Genomic DNA, 19,065 nt, shown 5'->3' with positions numbered 1-19,065 from the left:
CAGTGAGCATCTTTGAGTGAAGGATGGCAGCCTCGTTGGCAGGTGATTTCTCTAGCTGGTGTTACCCCTCCTCTTGCTAGTCAACATTTAGAGGATGCTGGACATGTATGGGCTTCGTCCATCAAAGCTGTCCCCCACCTGCTCCTTGTAATAATTGCCCTTGAGCACCAAAGGCACCAGGTTGTACTATTATTTGCTTTGGTACCAAAGAAGTCACCAGAATAATGAAAAGAATAATAAGGCTAACCAGAGCTTTGGCGCTCTTTCTGAGATCCACGCCCTTTAACCACATCATCTTTACCACAGTCCTCTGCAGTGGATACAGAGGTAACCGCCTCTCCTTGCAGATGGGTTCACTGAGGCTCAGCAGTGCCTTGGTTTGAGTCTCGATCTCTCTGTTCTGTATCCTGCATCAATGTCACTGTCACTTCTGCTAATCTTTGGAGCACTTTCCCTCTGCTGGACCAGTTCCACCGTGAGCAGGTGGAGTGGGTTCTAGTCTCTGCCTTTAGCACCAAGAGATCATGTAAATGTTAAAATCATGGTAAGCCTACTTATCAGCTGGGCCTCAGTGGCCCTTGAACTCAGATGAGCATGAGAATCACCGGAGTGCTTGTGAACACATGGATTTCTGGGGTTGGATTTAGTAGGTCGGAGTGGGGCCAGAGAATCTCCATTTCTAACGAGTTCCTAGGTGATGTCGATGCTACTGGTCCAGGACCGAACTTCAAAACCATAGAGCTAAAGGGAAGGAGAAGGCGACATATCCTAAGATGGAATAGGCAGCAGGCTGGTCCTGTGCTGCCAGCTGAATTAGGAAAGACTTCCAGAGACACTGTTGTTGCTGTTCAGTTGCTAAGTCATGTCCAGCTCTCTGTGAGCCCATGGACTGCAACACACCAGGCTTCCCCGTCCTCCAGTATCTCCTGGAGTTTGCTCAGGTTCATGTCCATTGAGTCAGTGATGCTATCTAACAGTCTCATCCTCTGCCGCCCCCTTCTCCTTTTGCCTTCAATCTTGCCCAGCATCAGGGTCTTTTCCAATGAGTTGGCTCTTTGTACCAGAAGCTTCAGGTTTAGTATTAGTCCTTCCAGTGAATATTCAGGGTTGATTTCCTTTAGAATTGATCTGAGAGTCACTGAAATCCTTATCCCTTATTGCCCCCTAATTCTAGGGCAGAGAACCACCTCACCAGGACACCCAGCTGGGCTGAGTTATTCATTTTCCAGAAAAACAAAATGAAGCAAAACAACAGCAATAAAAAAAGAGCGGCCCTAAAATCTTTATCCTTGCCCAAATCCTGTTGTCAGAGAGAGGATGTACATGGTCAGTGCCTAGAGAAATCCATCCATTGTCCTCCTTTGGCTGGAATGTTAATTTCACAGTCAGTGCCAGTTAGAAAATTGCAGTGCACAGAATTAAACTGGTTCTGCCTCTATCTTCTTCCATCTTCATAAATTATTCACATTACCCAGCGTTTAATGTGCTTCCCCACTTCAGCCCTCCCGATGACGGTTCTCCGTTCTTTCATTTACAGCTGTGGAACAACTATTTTCATCTGGCAGTGGCTTTTATCACTCAGGATTCTCTGCAGCTGGAGCAGTTCTCGCACGCCAAATACAACAAAATCCTGAATAAGTAGGTTGCATTTGGAACTCCTGAAAAGGAGGGGGGAGGTTTGTGAGAATCTCTGAGGTGATGCCTGAAGCAGACATTTTTTTTTGTTTCTCCTAGGTACGGGGACATGAGACGGCTAATTGGCTTCTCCATCCGTGATATGTGGTACAAGCTTGGTGAGTAGGCAGAGGCATTCAGACAGACACATCTGCACATGCCAGGCTCCTTCTTGAAGACCATCTGTTAGAGGGCCATGGGGGTTTCAGCAGAGGAAGCTTGAAATAACAGTTTATCACTGTACACACCCCAGGTCCTTAATAAGTGCCTGATGAGAGAGAGTGCCCATCCCAACCTCCCACCCCCCAAAACAGCTGTGGATCTGCTTCTCCTTGATGCCCCTGAGGGGTTAAGAAATCAAACTGGAATTTACAAGGAGAAGGAGCATGACTGCTGTGGGAATGCATGGCCTCCCTGTCACGTGTGCTTCCTGCTGACTGGTGTGCATTCTGCGTCCTGCTTCTTGTGTGATATTGTGATCTACCACAGGCCCTCCAAACTCATGGGGGAGAATTGATCCTGTGGCAGATGAGGTTCTCCTGTGATATGATTTGAGCTGGAAGGTGACCCCAGAAGCTGTCCCTGCTTCAGTGAGCTACAAGAATCCTGAGCAAGCTGAGTGGTACCTATGGGAGGAAGGAAGGGGAGATGGAGTCAGCAAGACATTTATTGAGAGTCTGAGTCAGCCCTGTACAAGGAGATTTTATTTAATCTTCACATCACCTCCTGCAAGATGGAAACATTTCCCCCTCATCTTATCGATCAGGGAACTCAGAGGGAAGGAGCTTGCTTGAGATGAAACAGTAGCAAGCCGCAGAGCTTGGTTTTGATTTCACAAGGATGGGGGCTGCACACCTTGCCCAAGGCCTGAATCCTGTCCGTAAATCTGTGCAGAAAGGATGAATGGGTAGACGGATGAATAATTAGTAACAAGTAGTGAGCTCTTTTGCCTCCTATTTTGAGCATCCTCCTTGACTCTGCTGCTGAACTGCTCTGTGCTCGTCTTAGATGTGCTCTCTTCAATAGGGCACTTTCAGGACTCTGCCTGTCTCTTGGATTCAACCTAAATCACCTCCCCATACCTCTTAGTATCTATCAGTCCCATCTGACTTCCTGGACAGCTGTTCCTCGCCCTTCCCAGCAAGGTGCATTCATTGTTGGGAAAGCACGAGGCCATCTGTCTGGGCTCTGTGTTTGCTGGCAGCATTGCACTCAGGTCAAGAACACATGCTGGTAGCAGGGTTGTAGACTGGTTCCCAAAACTGAAGGGACAGCTGGGGATCGGGCCCAGAACAGACTCCGCCTCTGCTGGGGGCCTTGCCTTGTCATTTGCACGCTGTGAGGTGCAGAGCAGGGGCCCGAGTGACACTGGCCCAGCTTGGGGAGACAGCGCCATCTCCCAGGGTGTCTGTGAGGCTCGGAAGGGCAAGCACTGCGAGTGGGAAGCCAAGGAGGCCACACCCATGCAAGAGTTGTATCATCATTTTCACCCTGTTATGACAGTATCCTCCTTAGTTGTAACAACCAAAAATGTCTTTGCGTGCATGCTGTCATTTCAATCATGTCTGACTCTTTATGACCCTGTGGAGTGTAGCCCTCCAGGCTCTTCTATCCATGGGATTCTCCAGGCAAAATTACTGGAGTGGGTTGCCATTCCCTTCACCAAGGGAATCTTCCTGACCCAGGGATCGAACCCGAGTCTCTCGCATTGCAGGCAGATTGTTCACCCTCTGAGCCACTAGACATTACCAAGTATCCTCTGTATGTGTACATGTGTGTGTGTACGTGTGTGTACGAAACTCCCCTCTTTTGCAAGCCATCACCAAAAGAAATGCCATCTCTGCCCTGTGTTTTTGAAACAGCATTTTTGTTTCTCTACTTTGGATAATGATAGGGATAAAAGAAATGTTTTGTGTGTCATTTACCACTACCGTGCCATAGGAAAAAAGTGCATAGTACAAGTGGCAGCCAGCATCTGGCCTCAGGGCAGGAGTCTGGGAGGGAGTCGTGGGGCTGCTGCAAACTGAGGCAGGTGCACCCCAGCTGGAAGGAGCAGTTGGTATCCTGCCTGGTAGACTTCTGTCCTATTAGAATTCAAGGCTGACATTGTCACAGCTTCTAGTTTATCAAAAGAAGCCCGGAAACATAATTTTTAATTGCATTTTCTAATTTATTAATATTGGTGGTAACTAGTTGAAAGTTTTAAAAGCACCAAATGTGTCCAATGAAACAAGGGGCCCAGACTCAGCCTGCAGATGAGTTTGCCTTCCCTGCTTTGCAGCAGCAAAGACGAGGTAAAGCCGTGGTGGGCTTCCTCTCCCAGATCTACATCCCAAGTGTTGCCAGGATTACAAAACAGGGATCTGTGCTTTGTTTGTTTCCGGTTCCTCTGCACAGCCTGCGCTTTTCTGAATGTCCTTCATTGCCGTTGTTTTGCACATAGAAGATTTTATTTAGATATAGATTGTTTTGGCAGGAGCTCCTGCGTTCCCAATTATGCTGATGAATGAAAAGATGTTACCAAATACTCTACCTGCTTAGAATCACAGAACATCAGAACTGGAAGGGTCCTTTAGAGAGCATATTGTCCAGCATTTTTCAAATGTTTATTTCTAGCTGAGGACCAATAAAAAGAATATACCCTGCTCAATACAGAAATTGGATGAAAGCCAAGCTGTTCTAATTGAAGTGGGATGGGGTGGGGTGGGGAGGGGTGGTGGGTAGAACTACTCTCCTGAGCTCCTATGGAGACCCCTGCAGAGTTTCTGGGAGAAACCCTGAAGCACTTCAGAGAAGAGTTTGAAGCTACAGGTCTGTCCAACCCACCGATTTACCAACAAGGAAACCGAGGCTCAGAGAGGCAGAGAGTGTGTGTCCAGCATCACAGAGTGGATGGGAGGTGGATTCAAGACAGGGAAGCCTGGCATGCTGTAGTCCATGGAGTTGCAAGGAGTCGGACATGCCTGAGCAGTGGAACAACGAACCCCAACAGGACAAGTATGCTGGTGTGTCTGTCCAGAGCGCCATGGACCCCTTGCTGTATGCAAGTACCTGTGGGGTGAATTAGCGGAATTCAAAGATATATTTGTTCAGGTTTGGGGGTTGCAAGAAAGAGATGCCGGCTGTGGCTGCCTTAATTGGAGAAGGCACTAATTGGAAGGGCAAGGGAAATGGGCTATGAAGGGTAGGATTAGAGCCACTCAAGGATCCAGGACAGGTGATGTGATGTTGCCTTTAGGATGTTCTATGCCTACATCACTCTGCTAAAGGTCCAGTCTCTAGGAGACACCTTTCTGTTGTTCTTCCTTGGGTGACCACTCCATCAATGCCCCCACCAAGCCTCCATCCATGAAGGGAAGCAGAGTTTCCCAAAGTAAAATGTTCATGGAGTTACGGAGAAATCGAACAAAGACACAGATGTCCGCTGTAGAAAACAAAAAGTAAAAAATTCTGTTGCAAGGATGGCCATCTCCTCATCTCTTAGCCTGGACTCCTTGGAAGAGGAAGGTGTATTGGCCTGAAGGGACTTTCCTGCTGCCTTCTCCTTGCCCGTCTGCTTCAGGGATAGGGGAACAGAAAGAGGAGGCAGAGTGAATGGATGGGTCCCCAGTCCCATCCTACTTTGTCTTCGGCCAGATGCTGGCATCAGCAGGCTTTCTCAGCAAGCTAACGAGGTTAATCTGCTAATCCCAACCAGCACCGAGCACTGTGTGCATGGGGGACCACTGCAGTGAGGACACCGCATTGGGCAATGATGAGTGTTAAAGTGCAGCTTCTGAAACATCCAGCACAGAGTGAAGCGTGGACGCTGTCGGTGGCAAGCCTGGCTGAGTGCCACAAGATAGCCCTTCCTTCCTTCTTCCTGGCTGACCGATCCCTGATTTATTTTTTTTCGTGATCACAGTTTGTCCAGTTAACAATGATTTGTAGCTAGTGGTGGCCATGTGACCCACCCAGCTCTATCTGATGAGAATCAACAGAAATATACTTCTTGGGGTTTCGGGAAAAACTTTTTCCTAATTAAAATGAAAGGCAGGGCATAGCAGTGAGCATAGCACATTGTTTTGCTTGTAGTCTTTCCCTTTGTTCCTTTCTGGGAAAGAAGAAGATGCCTGGAGGTGCGTGGCCACCCTGAAGCCGTGAAGAGTCGCACCCTAAGGATGGAGAAGCAGCTCTAGACTGACTGTCTTAAGGAGGAAAACTAAACAGAGCTTACTCAGTTTAGCTAAAGCCTGCTACTACCCTACCTGATGTATCATCTAATTCAGTGCCCTGATTTTATAGGCAAGGTCACTGAGGCCCAGAGAAGTACAAGGACATTCCCAAAGTCAACAGCAAATCAGTGACTCAGATGAGACAAAAGAGCCACTGAAGTCCAGTGTTCTTACTAATATTTTTTTTCCAGAATATGCAAAATATTTTCAAAGGATGGGAAATAGTAAACTATGTTTTCCAAAGACTACTGATAATGAGTAAATCATAATGCCTGTTAAGTTTTAAAATTTTGTTTTAATGCCCAAAGCAATCAGGGCTTCATCACCATGATCATCAGCATCATCATCTTCTTCTCATCAAGAATGATTTGAGCAGCCCTGTGATTATAAGATAGCTAATTGCAAAGATAATCTCAGGCTGGAAGACTATTCAAGGAAAAGTCTAGACAAGTGTGTTTGTGTGTGTGTGTGTGTGCACGCACGCTTTTGTGAGAGAAAATACATGCAAGGAGGCCTTAATAGAGAGAAGGATCCATACCAGGATCCAGCCACTAAAGGGTTAATGCTATCTGTATGTTTGGATCCTGGATAATGCCCAATATAATGGACTTTCCCTGATAGTGTAGCATCGTAACATTTGATTTCCGCTAGGAGGGAAGCAATGCACATTTTGTGAAAATGACTTTGTACTTAACCAGCCCATGTTCGCTGGGGTTAATGCTGGTCTGCTGTGTTAACAGTCTTCATGGGAGAGAAAGATAAATTCCAGTGGCTGGCATCATGGCCTTACATGTGGGGAGGTCGCTCCCGGCAGAGCTGTGAGAGCAACTGAACCGTCACTTTTTCAGCATCTGTGGAGGGTCCGGCTCACCGCTAAGCACAAGGGGAGGATGAGAGAGTTGGGGACATATAAGGCATGGTCCCTGCCCTCCCTGGAAAAGCCCACCATTGACCTCTACACACAGGATAAAATAAAAGCACATTCCTTAATGTGAAATGTGTGGTCGAGACTCAGGAGTTGAGGCAAAGAGGAGGAAAGCTGTACTGAGTCAATGGCTCTTGAGTTAGACCCCAGGGTGGTCAGAGCTGAAAGGGCAGCAACTATTCCAAGCGAACGACCAGCCTAAGCAAACGTGACTTCCTTGAGTTGGGGAGAAGCTGCTGGGCAGAAATAGGAAATGGGATTAGAAAGGCATCCATCCATCCACCCACCCATCCATCCATCCAACCAACCATCCATTTATTCATTTAGCAACAAATACTGAGCACTGTGACAGGCAGAATAGCCTACCAAAGGTGTCCAAGTCCTGACCCCAGCTCCTGTTCATAAATTACCTTACATGGCAAAGTGGACTTTTTAGGCATGATTAAGGACCTTGAAGATGGTAAGACTATCCTGGACTGTCCAGATGGACCAGAAGAAATTACAGGGACCTTAGAAGTGAAGAAAGGAGGCAGGGGAGTTGGAGAAAGATTAGAAAAAGCAATACTGTTGACTTTGAAGATGGAGGAAGGGGCGGTGAGCCAAGGAATGCAGGCAGCCTCTAGAGGCTGGAGAAGGGAAGGAAGCGGTTTCTTCCTCAGACCCTGCAGAGAGAACTCAGCCCTGCTCACACTTGACTTTAGCCCAGAGAAACCCATTTCAGACTTGTTGTTTTTTTTTTCCTATGTTTCATCCAGTTTATTTTCTTTTTTTTAATTTTATTTTATTTTTAAACTTTACATAATTGTAATAGTTTTGCCAAATATCAAAATGAATCCGCCAGAGGTATACATGTGTTCCCCATCCTGAACCCTCCTCCCTCCTCCCTCCCCAGTGCACTAGCCCCAAGCATCCACTATCGTGCATCGAACCTGGACTGGCATCTCGTTTCATACATGATATTTTACATGTTTCAATGCCATTCTCCCAAATCTTCCCACCCTCTCCCTCTCCCACAGAATCCATAAGACTGTTCTATACATCAGTGTCCAGAACCATAAGATTAGTTTGTGTTGTGCTAAGCCACTGCCTGTGGTGATTTATAACAGCAGCAACTGGAAATGAAGACAAGTAGCCTTATAGGTCAGGCACTGTGCTAGTGGCTGAGGCTGCAACCGAAGACAGCTGTAGTTAGAGACATAGCCCCCAACCTCACGGACTTGCACTGAATAGTAACATACTGATTGCTGAGCTATTTAATTATGTCTGTAAAGGAAAATAGCTGTAGAACAGAAGCTGGGGCACCCAGAGAGTGTATAAAGGACTCCTGCCTAATGAGTGAGCTCGAGGTGGCCTCGATGAAGACTGGGGGAGCTCTGAGCCCCAGAGCTGTGGTGTCCTAAGGAACTAGCCTGTGAGCCACCTGTCTAAATTTAAATGCTCTAGCATCCACGTTTTTTAAAAAGATTAAACTCAGTGAAATTATTGTTAACAATATATTTTATTTAACCCCATATTCCAAAGTGTTACCATTTCAACATATAACCAACATAAAACATTATTGAGATAGGTTACCTTTTTTGGTTTGTTTTCCAAAACTCTTTCTTTGAAATCTAGTGGGTTTTTTACACTTGCAGCACATCTCACCTTGGACTAGCCTAATTCCAGCTGCTCAAAGACACTATGGCCAAGTGGCCTCCATATTGGATAGAGAACAAGTAACGTTTGCTTGTGGGGCCAGTGGTGGTGGGACTCGGGTGGAGTGGGGCACAGGAGGGACGAGCAGGGTGGGCAGCGTGGGGCGGGGTGCAGGCTGAGGGGAGGAGGCAGGGTGTGGAGATGGGGCTTCGAGCCAAATGGGCTTGCAGACCAAGGGGACCCATGCAAAGACTGTAGCTGTGGACAACATGATCAGACTGGGGTTGTCAGACATCTTTGAGGAGAGATAAGAGCATGTTTTGATGGGATAGAGAAGGGTTTGGAGGCTGGTAATGTCAGCTGTGGGAGATAAGATACATCTGATCCAACCTCCTTCCGTGCCAGCCCTTTACTCCAGAAGTAAACGAACAAACTGACCAGCCTGAGACTTTCCTGAAAAGCCCCAGGGAGCGCCATGGGGTCGGAACGCGGCTTCTTACATTGCTTTTCCCACAGCTCACCCTGGGCCGAGCTCGCGCTGCTCAGCATTGGCATCAGCACACTCAATATCAACGTTTGCTGAGCCTTTCTAACGAACCAGACCCTGTACGGAGCCCTTTGTTTTAAGCTTCTCAACAATTCTTCAGGCAGGGACTATGATTATATCTCCATTTAATAGATGAGATAATATGTTTTTAATATTTTTATTTATTTATTTTGGCCACTGCCATATGACATGTGGGGTATTGATATCCCTCGACCAGGGATTGAACCCACACCCCTTGCACTGGGAGCATGGAGTGCTGGCTACTGGGCCACCAGAGAAGACCCCAGATGAGATAGTAGAGGCTAGGGAACATTAAGTGACAGACACAAAGCTTCCCTGGTGGCTCAGAGGGTAAAACAATCTGCTTGCAACACAGGAGACTCGGGTTCCATCCCTGGGTTGGGAAGATCCCATGGAGAAGGGAATGGCTACCCACTCTAGGATTCTTGTCTGGGAAATCCCACAGACAGAGGAGCCTGCTGGGCTATAGTCCAGGGGATTGCAAAGAGGTGGACATGACTGAGCAGCTACACCTCACTTCTTCACAAAGCCATACAGTCTGGAGTGGCAGTGGAGGAGTTTGAGGCAGGTTGTCGGGCTCAGAGACTCTATAGGGCCTGGAGGGAAGCTGGGCCAGGCACGTTCTGGGCCACAAGGAGAGACTCGACCGCCTGTCTTAGATCAGTACCAAGAGGGACATTTTCCAAGCCTGAGATGGAGAGGCAGAGATCTGCGTTCCTTCTTCCTCTTTTCAATGAGCGGGGTCATTTCTCATCAACCCAGCTTCATTTCAGAGTCCCCAGGAGGCTTGCAGGACTCTGAAATCCAGAGGGTGATAACTCGCCCTCATCCTGCTCATTTCAGGGTCTGTGCCAGACTCAGAGGGTCTCCTGCTCTCAGTTTGAGTACCCCAGGTCTCCTGTCAGCCTCCTGAGGTCAGGGACGCTCCCACCTTCATGCTCAGCCTGGTCCACAGGGTAGCCTTCTCCTGTCCTCTTTCCCCACCCTCCCCACGTCCATCTCCCTGTTCTTTCTGTCAGGCTGCCTTCCTCATGCTCTCAGACCTTCACCTGCACTCTCACCTCTCCCTGGCGAGGCAGGACAGGCAGGCCGTTGCATAGACCAGAAGGGGAACACAGTGGCCGGCTTTCCTCTCACAGACCCCAGCTCCTCCCTGTGCTCGCACTTCTGCCAGATGCTTCCCCAGAGCCTGGGCAACTCGGCGTCTGGACTTATCCCACTGACTTCTTGGGACTTTAAAAGCCTTTTCTAATTGGTATCTGTTCCCAGTGAGAGTCAGCTTCCATTATGTGAGAAAGACCCTCTCACCCATTCCCTTCCTTGCCTTTTTTCAAGAACAATAGCAGGTACGTCTCTTGAATGAGTATTTTTTTCCAAAATGAGTTCACATTCACTTAGCCACAAATATGTTCTCTGTGTGTGTGCCTGTGTGCACATCTGTGTGTATAAAGGCACACATTCAGATTACTTGAACACAAAATCCTATGTGCTCAAATTCCATTTCTGATGTAAATGAATAAAATTTTTATGGAGCATTGTAAGGGCCATTGAGATCACACTGCATTTAGAAATCATCATCATCTCTCTCTCCTCTTTCCCTATTCTTCTGAACATCTCTTCAACTGACTGCAAAGAATGCAGATCAGAAGTGCCTAGGAAATCCCTAGTCTATGGCATGTCTGCTCTTTATTTTAAGCCATCTCAAATATATCTTTATCAGACCCAATGCCCTCCAGTATTCTAAAGGCTTTTGTCACATAAGCAATTTCTCCATTCCATGGTGGCTTATCTGACAGTTTCCCATTTACCTGCTACTTATTATTATACTCGACTTTGAATTTTAAAACCCCACTGAGGGTTTAAAGGATCTTGAAGGACAAAATCAGAAACCTAGATTAGCAGTTACTATAAATCTGCAAGAAAGCTAGTTTAGTTTTGTTTTTGTTTTTGTTTTCTGTTTGGAACAATGCAGAGTATAATGCAAACACCATGTAATGAAGCTGGTATCCTGGAAAAGTGTCTTCATGTTTCACTCACCTCTCTCCCTGCCTGCACTATTTCATTCTAACTGAAGATATTCCTAAGATGATGCCTTTTTTATCTGAATTCTGGGGAAACACTCACTCCAACATTAAGCCTCATTTAGGCTGAATTAAAATTCATTTTCTTGCAGCCTTCCCTCTTGGCTCCTTTACTCAGCTTTAATCGAAAGCAACAGTGCCAGGCTGTACGCCATACTGCCTGAGTTTCTGCACCCCAGGAGCCCTCTCCCCCAGGCAAAGACCACCAATGCCATGTTCACCTTGATGGTGGGGAAAAGCAGGATGGGCTTCCTGGGCTCTGAGAGTCAGGAGGAGAAAGACGCAGCTGCCGACGAAACACCTGGGTGTTAGCTTCACTGGCAGGGTTGCTGGGATGGGCTTGCCCATGCTCCCCAGGAAATCCCCGCAGTTCCTGAGTGCCCCTCCCTTTCCCTTTCTCTGCCACGTCTGATGTGTGTGTTCTGAGGAGTCTGCTCAATTCTACTCGACAAGGCTGCCCTTCATGGTTCATTTTGGCCAAACATCACAGCAGTGATAGCGAACACTGTGCAAAGTGTGCCGTGTGCCAGGCACTTGATAAATAATAATTCCTATTATTCTCTCACATTAGAGGTGAAAACGCAGAGGCCTCAAGAGGCCAGCTTGCCCACCGTCACACAGCTAGTTGATGGAGGATCCATTTGCCTATTTCAGGCAATCTAGACCAAACCACCAGAGAAGGCAATGGCACCCCACTCCAGTACTCTTGCCTGGAAAATCCCATGGACAGAGGAGCCTGGTAGGCTGCAGTCCATGGGGTCGCTAAGAGTCAGACACGACAGAGCGGCTTCACTTTCACTTTTCACTTTCATGCGTTGGAGAAGGAAATGGCAACCCACTCCAGTGTTCTTGCCTGGAGAATCCCAGGGATGGTGGGGCCTGATGGGCTGCCGTCATGGGGTCGTACCCAGTCGGACACGACTGAAGTGACTTAGCAGCAGCAGCAGCAGCAGCAGCAGACCAAACCACAGTGCCCTTCACCACTTGGCTGCACTGGCCCTGCCTCGGGGCTGATTATCCTAGGCTCTGTCTAAGTGTTGTTATTGTTGTTGTTTAGTCACTAAGTCATGTCTGACTCTTTTGCAAACCCATGAACTGTACCCTGCCAGGCTCCTCTGTCCATGGGATTTCCCAAGCAAGAATACTGGAGTGGGTTGCCATTTCCTACTCAAAGGGATCTTCCCAACCCAGGGATCGAAGCTGCATCTCCTGCGGTGGCAGGGGGTTCTTTACCCCTGAACCCCTAGGGGAGCCCCCACGAAGTCTACACAGACGTGTTTTCACGCGGTCATCTCAGCAGGTGGGCATGGCAATTGCATGTTTATGACACATCTCCAAGTCCAATATAACCAGTGAGTATAGGAGCTAGACACATTTATTTCCTCCTTCAGTGGACATTTACTGAGGTTATCGTAGGCTCTAAGCTCAGTGCTACAGATGTAATAAGAACAGACATGCTCTCTGCTCTCACAGAGCTCTCCGTGGGAGAGGCCGTTGTCTATCAAACGAAGCCATCGTTGCCAAGTTGGCTAAGGACACAGACCACTAGCCAGGGCAGGGCATCTGATGGAGCTAGGGGTGGGGTGGGCTTGTGGCAGGGCTTTTTTAAAGTGTATCTATCTATCCATGGGAAACCAGGTGGTAATGGGCAGATGTTGAGGAACAGGAAGGAAAAACTATGGTCAACAAAGGAGCACCAGGAGCACAGGCCTGGCGATAAGGCGGCTGGTGAGCTGGTGACCCTGGAGCCAGGCCAGTGTGGTGACAATGCCAGGGGGCAGGGGAGGGGACACAGGAGTGCCTTGAAGTGAGGAAGGAGAAACAAGAAGCTGTAGTTGATCTGACCATAAAGCAGGGTTCTAACTCCCACTATTGCACTGACCATACTTTTATAGCAGGTTTTTGGCAGCAAATTTTGCTTTTCTTGTTTTCACAAAACAGTTGGTAAAAAAAAAGCATGTTTCCAAATCGCAGCAACATGGCTTGTGCGGCAGACAGACATCATTTCAAGTATCCCTGTGATTTGCCATCGCTAACACACTCCATCAGGGCCCTGTTTGCAAAGGAGATAATGCAGGTGAAAAGCCTTGTAAACAGCAGTGTGCCTCCACACGCCTGGGTCATTATCCCTAACAACGGGGCTTGTTTTGGGTGATGCACGCATCATTTACACGAGTTAATATATGTAAAGTGTCCAAAATGGTGCCTGGCTCCGGGTAAACAACTGTATAAGTGTTAACTTTTGTTTTTACTGTTCTGCCTCCCTTTTTTATTTTCCCAGGCTTGGTCTGGTTCTCCTATGAAATCACGAAAATGGTCTCATGGGCCCATGTCCCTCTTCTCTTTCAGGCCAGAACAAAATCTGCTTCATCCCAGGCATGGTGGGACCCATATTAGAGATGACACTTATCCCTGAGGCTGAGCTCCGGAAAGCCACCATCCCAATCTTCTTCGACATGATGCTGTGTGAATATCAAAGGAGTGGGGATTTCAAAAAGGTAAAAAATGAGGCTGGAAACTCAGGCCAGCATCCCTAATCCCCAGCCCATTTCCCCATAATGATACCTTGGTTCCATCTGCCTGGGCTTCGTTCAGAGGCTTGATGGGAGGCTGGGGACATTGATTCACGTGCCTGGAATGAGCTGGCAGAGCCGATTTGGTCAGTCTTGTATCATGCTTTCCCGCGAGAGGCCAAGATTAAAATACACTTTCTAGCTGGGTATCAGTGTGGTCCCTTTCTCTAAAGGATAGGAATCCTACTTCCCTGCAGAAGAGCCCCCTCAGGGTGCATCCCAAGGGGCTCCTCCTCCCCGCTGCACACACCTGAGACCCACCTTGGTCCAGCACTTCTGCTTCTGAGATAACACAGAAGATCTGAACGTCAGACTTGGCCACGTGTCAGGGGGCCAGCAAGCAGAGGCACAGGCCCTGACGCCCAGGAGGGCCCTGCAGAGCTGTGGCAGGGTGAAGTGGGGCTTTCCCCAGCACACAGGGAGGGAGCCACTGGGGCGAATGCAGGTGCCACTAGCCACGCGTTTTCGTTGAGAATCCCACTGGGCTGGAAGAATGAGGCCCTTTTGGTGGGTCCAGCCACTCCAGTCACTTGCGCTGGTGACGTAAGCCCTGGTTTCCACAACAGGGTCCCGGCTCCATTCAGAAGTCAGGCCCGGTTTAGGGAGGTTGGTCTTTGTGTCCCGTCAAGTCCGCCTCAGCAATGCGAGGCCCTCAGGTCTCACCCTTCTGTCCTCCCTGCCCCTCCTCTTCTGGTGCTCCCCTAGTTGGACTCCCTCCTCTCCCTGGCATTCCTGCCTCTCATTCTATACCACATCCTGCACCAAAAAAGTTTCTTAAAATAGGTAAGTGCCTTCTAATGGAGAAGGCAATGTCACCCCACTCCAATACTCTTGCCTGGAAAATCCCATGGATGGAGGAGCCTGGTGGGCTGCCGTCTATGGGGTCGCACAGAGTCGGACATGACTGAAGCGACTTAAAGGGCAGCAGTTTCCAAACTGCTCTTTCTTAAAATCCTTTTGGACTTTATTCTTCCTTTGCTCATTGGTTCCTCATCCAATGAAGTCCAAACCCTGTTGCCTGCATTCCAGGTCCTCCCTGCTCGCCTTCAGCCAGTGTTCCAGCGTTTTCTACGGCTCTCTCCGCCTCCCCACCTGTTCTCCAGGCATCCCCACGGCTCACTTGAATTTTGTGGCCTTGGCGAGCATCCTCTTCCTGTTCCTCTTCCCCTGCTTCTCGGCCACATTCGTGGTCCTGCCTGCCAGCACCGTCTATGTGCCTCTGAATCCCGCAAAGCCCTCCCCAGAGCTCATCCTTTAAGAGACCTTTGCCCTCTACTCCTCTGTCATTCCAGCTGTCTGAAGTCTCATTATTAGATACTTACACTACACTCATTTCTGCTTCTTCCTCATCTTCATGTCAAAAAAAGTGATGCTGATGATAATGCCAATGACTGGCATTAACCGTGTAGACTCCGTGTCAATCCCCGTGAGTGCTTGCCATACGTTAATTCATGCCGTCTTTTGCTTACAACCCCGTGAGGTAGGCAGCAGCATCATCCCACGCGTGTATCTGTTCATTTGGCTCTGCCGAGCCTTCATTGCAGCATGCGGGATCCTCGGGCTTTGTTGCGGCGTACGGGATCTTTCGGTTGTGGCGTGTGGGATCTAGTTCCCTGACCAGGGGTCGAACCCAGGCTCCCTGCGTTGGGAATGCAGAGTCTTAGCCAGTGCACCACCAGGAAAGTTCCCATCCCAATATTAGGATGGAAACCCTGAAGCCTAGAGAAGTGAAGTCACGTACCCTTAGCCATACGAGAAAGACGCAGAGCGGAGGTTGCAGTGCGCAGGTCCCTAGGATCCCAAGCCAGGCTGCGCCCACTGCACTGCTCAGCCCCTGGCCTCATCGCAGTAAATGCGGGCTGACAGAGAATGGTGGTGCCCTCTGAAGCAGTGCCTGCTCATGAAACGGAGCACTGATTCCACCAGATGCTCCTGGAAGAGGGACGGGAGGTTAAATACCTCAGGAAGCCCCTCCACGTCGGAGCCCCACTTAGAGACTTCCGGGGGGCATAATGCATGGAGCCAAGCCATGGAGATGTCCCCCAGTAAACAGACCTGTTGAATTTCTCAGATTCATTTCGGCAAGAAACATCTATCGGATGTGCCAGTCACTTTGGAAAAGTTCTAAGAGGAAAGAGGTTCTAAGAGGAAAGACACTAGTTGGCTGTGACGATCCCAGTGTAAGAGGGTGCACTTCCAACTCAGGGACTCGCAGGCATTCTCTGGTCCCCAAGGCTGGTGACCAGCTGTCCGCCTGCAGGGAGCTTGTAGAGAAATCAGGTGAGGAATACAGATGGAGGAAGAGACCATAGCCAGCCAGCTGGGCTGGGGGTGTGGGAGGGTGGAAGGCGCAGCTGCAGATGGATGTTTGAAGGTTGTTTGGAATCTGCCACCTTTTAAGGCAAAGTCCGTGAAGCTCGGGAACATGGGAGGGGCACCCTCAGTGGGATAAGGGCATTCTGCTTCCCCTCAGATCTCCCCAGTGGGGTGGGCACCAGCAGGCTCAGAAGATGTCCTGGAGCAGGTGCGCAAAAGAAGCATTCCCAGTACTGATGCCACACAGTGTCTGAAAGAGAAACTAACCCGGGTCCTCCCTGGGCGACAGCCTGACAGTTGTGTCCGGTGGCCTCAGGGCTTCTGAGGGTTGCCTGTGGTGTGATTGTCCTGCCCTAATGGATGCCATTCTGAGGCACCCCTTTGGCACGCAGCCACCTCATCTCCATGAATGGGGTTGTCCCCTAGCTCCTCGCTCCATGCCTGTGTTCATTGTAAACTCCTTCCCCAATTGCTTCTCTTCATCTCTGCCTTATCAAAAGAGACAGGAGAGTCGGGCTGACTAATGGGGCAGCTGCCCGTGTGCACACCAGCTGTGTGCGGACCAGAGCCCAGTGTGGGATGAGCAGAGCCAGGTGTCCCTGCCTGGCTCAGAGTAAGCACACAAAGACGGTATCCCCAGGGGAGGGAGGAAGCCAGGCCCGCTGAGCTCCACGCCGCCCTGATGGCCAGACCCGGAGGACACCCCAGAACCGGGGTTTGAAACCCAGGCAGCATTGTGGCCACGGCCGATGCCAATAGAAGAGAAGAACTGGTGCCCAGAGAGCGACAGGGTCCCCTTTCTAAAACGTGGGTGTGAGAGGAAATAGCAGCGCCCACAGGAGCACTCAGCAGGACCTTTGCTCCCCCGCACAGCAGGCCCTCTGGCCTGCCACCCAGTGTCTCGTACTGCTCTTGCTGCCATGCCTTTGCGGGGCTCTTCCTCTGATTCTTCACCTGATGAATCCTAGTCACCTTTCAGCTATGGCCTCCCATTTGGAGAGAGCCTGTCCTGCTTCCTGGGAGCAGTGGAGCATCTGGGTGTGAGAGGTGTGCTCCAGCAGGGCGTGCACAGTGGGACCGGGACAGGGAGGGGGCAGACTCTGGGGGGCCGGGGGAAGAGGCTCACAGGACGGTCTGTCTGAGCAGGGTTTCTTCTGCAGCCTCGTCACCAGATTCCCCTGCCTTCTCCTCTAACCACAGTGAAATAGCTGATGCTTTTGACTGATGCCCTTTACCCCTCATGAGTATATCACTCCACCCCAGACCATCTCAGGGGGCTCTGTCTTCACCTGGGACTGGAATTCACATCCACTGGATTGGGACATTTCAGCAAGAGGGGCTTCGAGTTGGCCACACTGTAGCTGCAGTGGTCCTGCTGCAGTTGAAGTGAAATGCATCTCATCCTGCCTTCGAAGGGCTCAGGCCTGACACCGCTGCCCCAGAGCACAGCAGTGTGCTCGCAGGTCTGCCTCCATGTCAAGACCGTGAGCTCTCTGAGGGCCAGCGCAATTCCCTGAGGCCCGGGACGCTCAGCGCCTGTCAAGCGCCCGCCATGGATGTAATGGGGGCCATGTCAGTGCTCTCAGTATGACTGCAGGCACTTAGACCCCCGTCCCACAGCATTTCAGAGGGAGAGCCTCGGCAGAGAGAGGAACATTCCAGCGAATGTTTTTATAATGCAGGATAACAAGGGTAGCTCACTACTGCCTGAGCAACCCCAGGGGATGGTTAGACCAGTTGTCTTGCCAGCAAGTTCTTTGTGGAGGGAGAGGCTATGGTCTTTTCAGATGACATCTGTGGGAAGGAGTGGAGGTCCCGCGATGCAGAGACTGAGTAGAGTGGTTACCTATGAGGCAGATTGTAGAGCAGGATTCTGTCCTGATCATCATGAGTGTCTGAGCTCTCGGCAGGAAGGAGGGACTTCCTCTCTCAGAAGGAGAGAATCCCTTTCTCAGAGAAGGAAGAGACAACAGCATTTGACAGCAGCACTTGAGACAGTGCCTTCACCTCGGCTTGCCAGGGGGCACTGGTGGCAAAGAACCCACCTGGAGTGCGCAAGGAGACAGGAGATGTGGGTGCGATCCCTGGGTCAGGACGGTCCCCTAGAGAAGGGCTGGGCAACCCACTCCAGTATTCTCGCCTGGACAGTTCCATGGACAGAGGAGCCTGGCGGGCTACTGTCCATAGGGTCACAAAGAGCCAGACACGGCTGACAGGACTGAGCATGCACAAAACAGCGCCTGGAAGACTGCAGGAATGCAATAATTGCTTGTGGAATGAATGAATGAACAAAGATATCAGTTTGGCAGATTCCACTGAGATTGAGTCTTGGCATGGGATAAACTGGTGATTCACATGGCTGAGAACAGCATGTGGAAAAGAGCAAATCAATTCAATAAACGTGTACTGAGCACCTACTGTCTTCTGGACTGTATGCCTTGGTGCCAGGCAGACTTGCTGCTTATAAGCTGAATAAATTTGAGCAAGTTATTTAAACTTTCTCAGCCTGTTTTTCATCCACAAAATGCGTATAATAATAGCATTATTATGGTATCATAATACCAAACTCAAGCTTCATGAAGTATGAAATGAAACAGGAAGCGATGGGACAACTCAGAGAAAGTGAGGAAGTGCACTGACTCCCATCAGCCCCCCCACTTCGCATGACGCTGTCCTTTCCAGCTCCTCCCAGGCAGGCTTCTGACCACCCCAGGACAACTGGCAGCAAAGAAGACCCAGGCTGGCATATGGATGCCACTCTCCTCTTTGTTATCTCTGTGCCACCCTAGCTGGTCACCATCTCTGACCCCTCCCATGTCATAGTCAGGGCCTTACCTTTGAAGACGAGCTCTTGTCCCCTAAATTTCACACTTTGGTGGGGCTGGGCTCCTATCAAAAAAAAATATATATATATAGGCAAATAAGATGATGAAAAAAGCTGAGAGGTTCCAAAGCAGTCAGGAGAGACAGAGGAAGCGGTTCCGGGAAGGCATGGTGCAAGCGTGAGGCCGTGTAGGTCCCCCTGCCACAAGAGGGAGTCGAGCTCCGAGAGCTCATTTCCTTTCTCCTCAGCACTGAA

General features: G+C 49.6%; 1 protein-coding gene across 2 annotated transcripts in view; it reads left to right on the top strand.

Annotated features, from left to right (window-relative positions):
* DOCK2 (dedicator of cytokinesis 2) overlaps positions 1-19,065 on the top strand; it is a 458,684-nt gene that overhangs the window by 378,233 nt on the left and 61,386 nt on the right. For both annotated transcript variants that reach the window (XM_086362249.1, XM_086362250.1), the window contains 3 exons: positions 1,538-1,638; positions 1,735-1,793; positions 13,447-13,595. In XM_086362249.1, the coding sequence (XP_086218375.1) occupies positions 1,538-1,638; positions 1,735-1,793; positions 13,447-13,595 (309 nt within the window). The remainder of the gene's footprint in view (positions 1-1,537; positions 1,639-1,734; positions 1,794-13,446; positions 13,596-19,065) is intronic.

This window comes from Bos grunniens, chromosome 20 (assembly GCF_055505025.1).
Source record: "Bos grunniens cultivar Pamir isolate PY7600 chromosome 20, Bosgru_T2T1.0, whole genome shotgun sequence".
NCBI lineage: Eukaryota > Metazoa > Chordata > Mammalia > Artiodactyla > Bovidae > Bos > Bos grunniens.
Note: the sequence above shows the minus strand (reverse complement) of the source record. Positions and strands in the feature narration are given on the sequence as shown.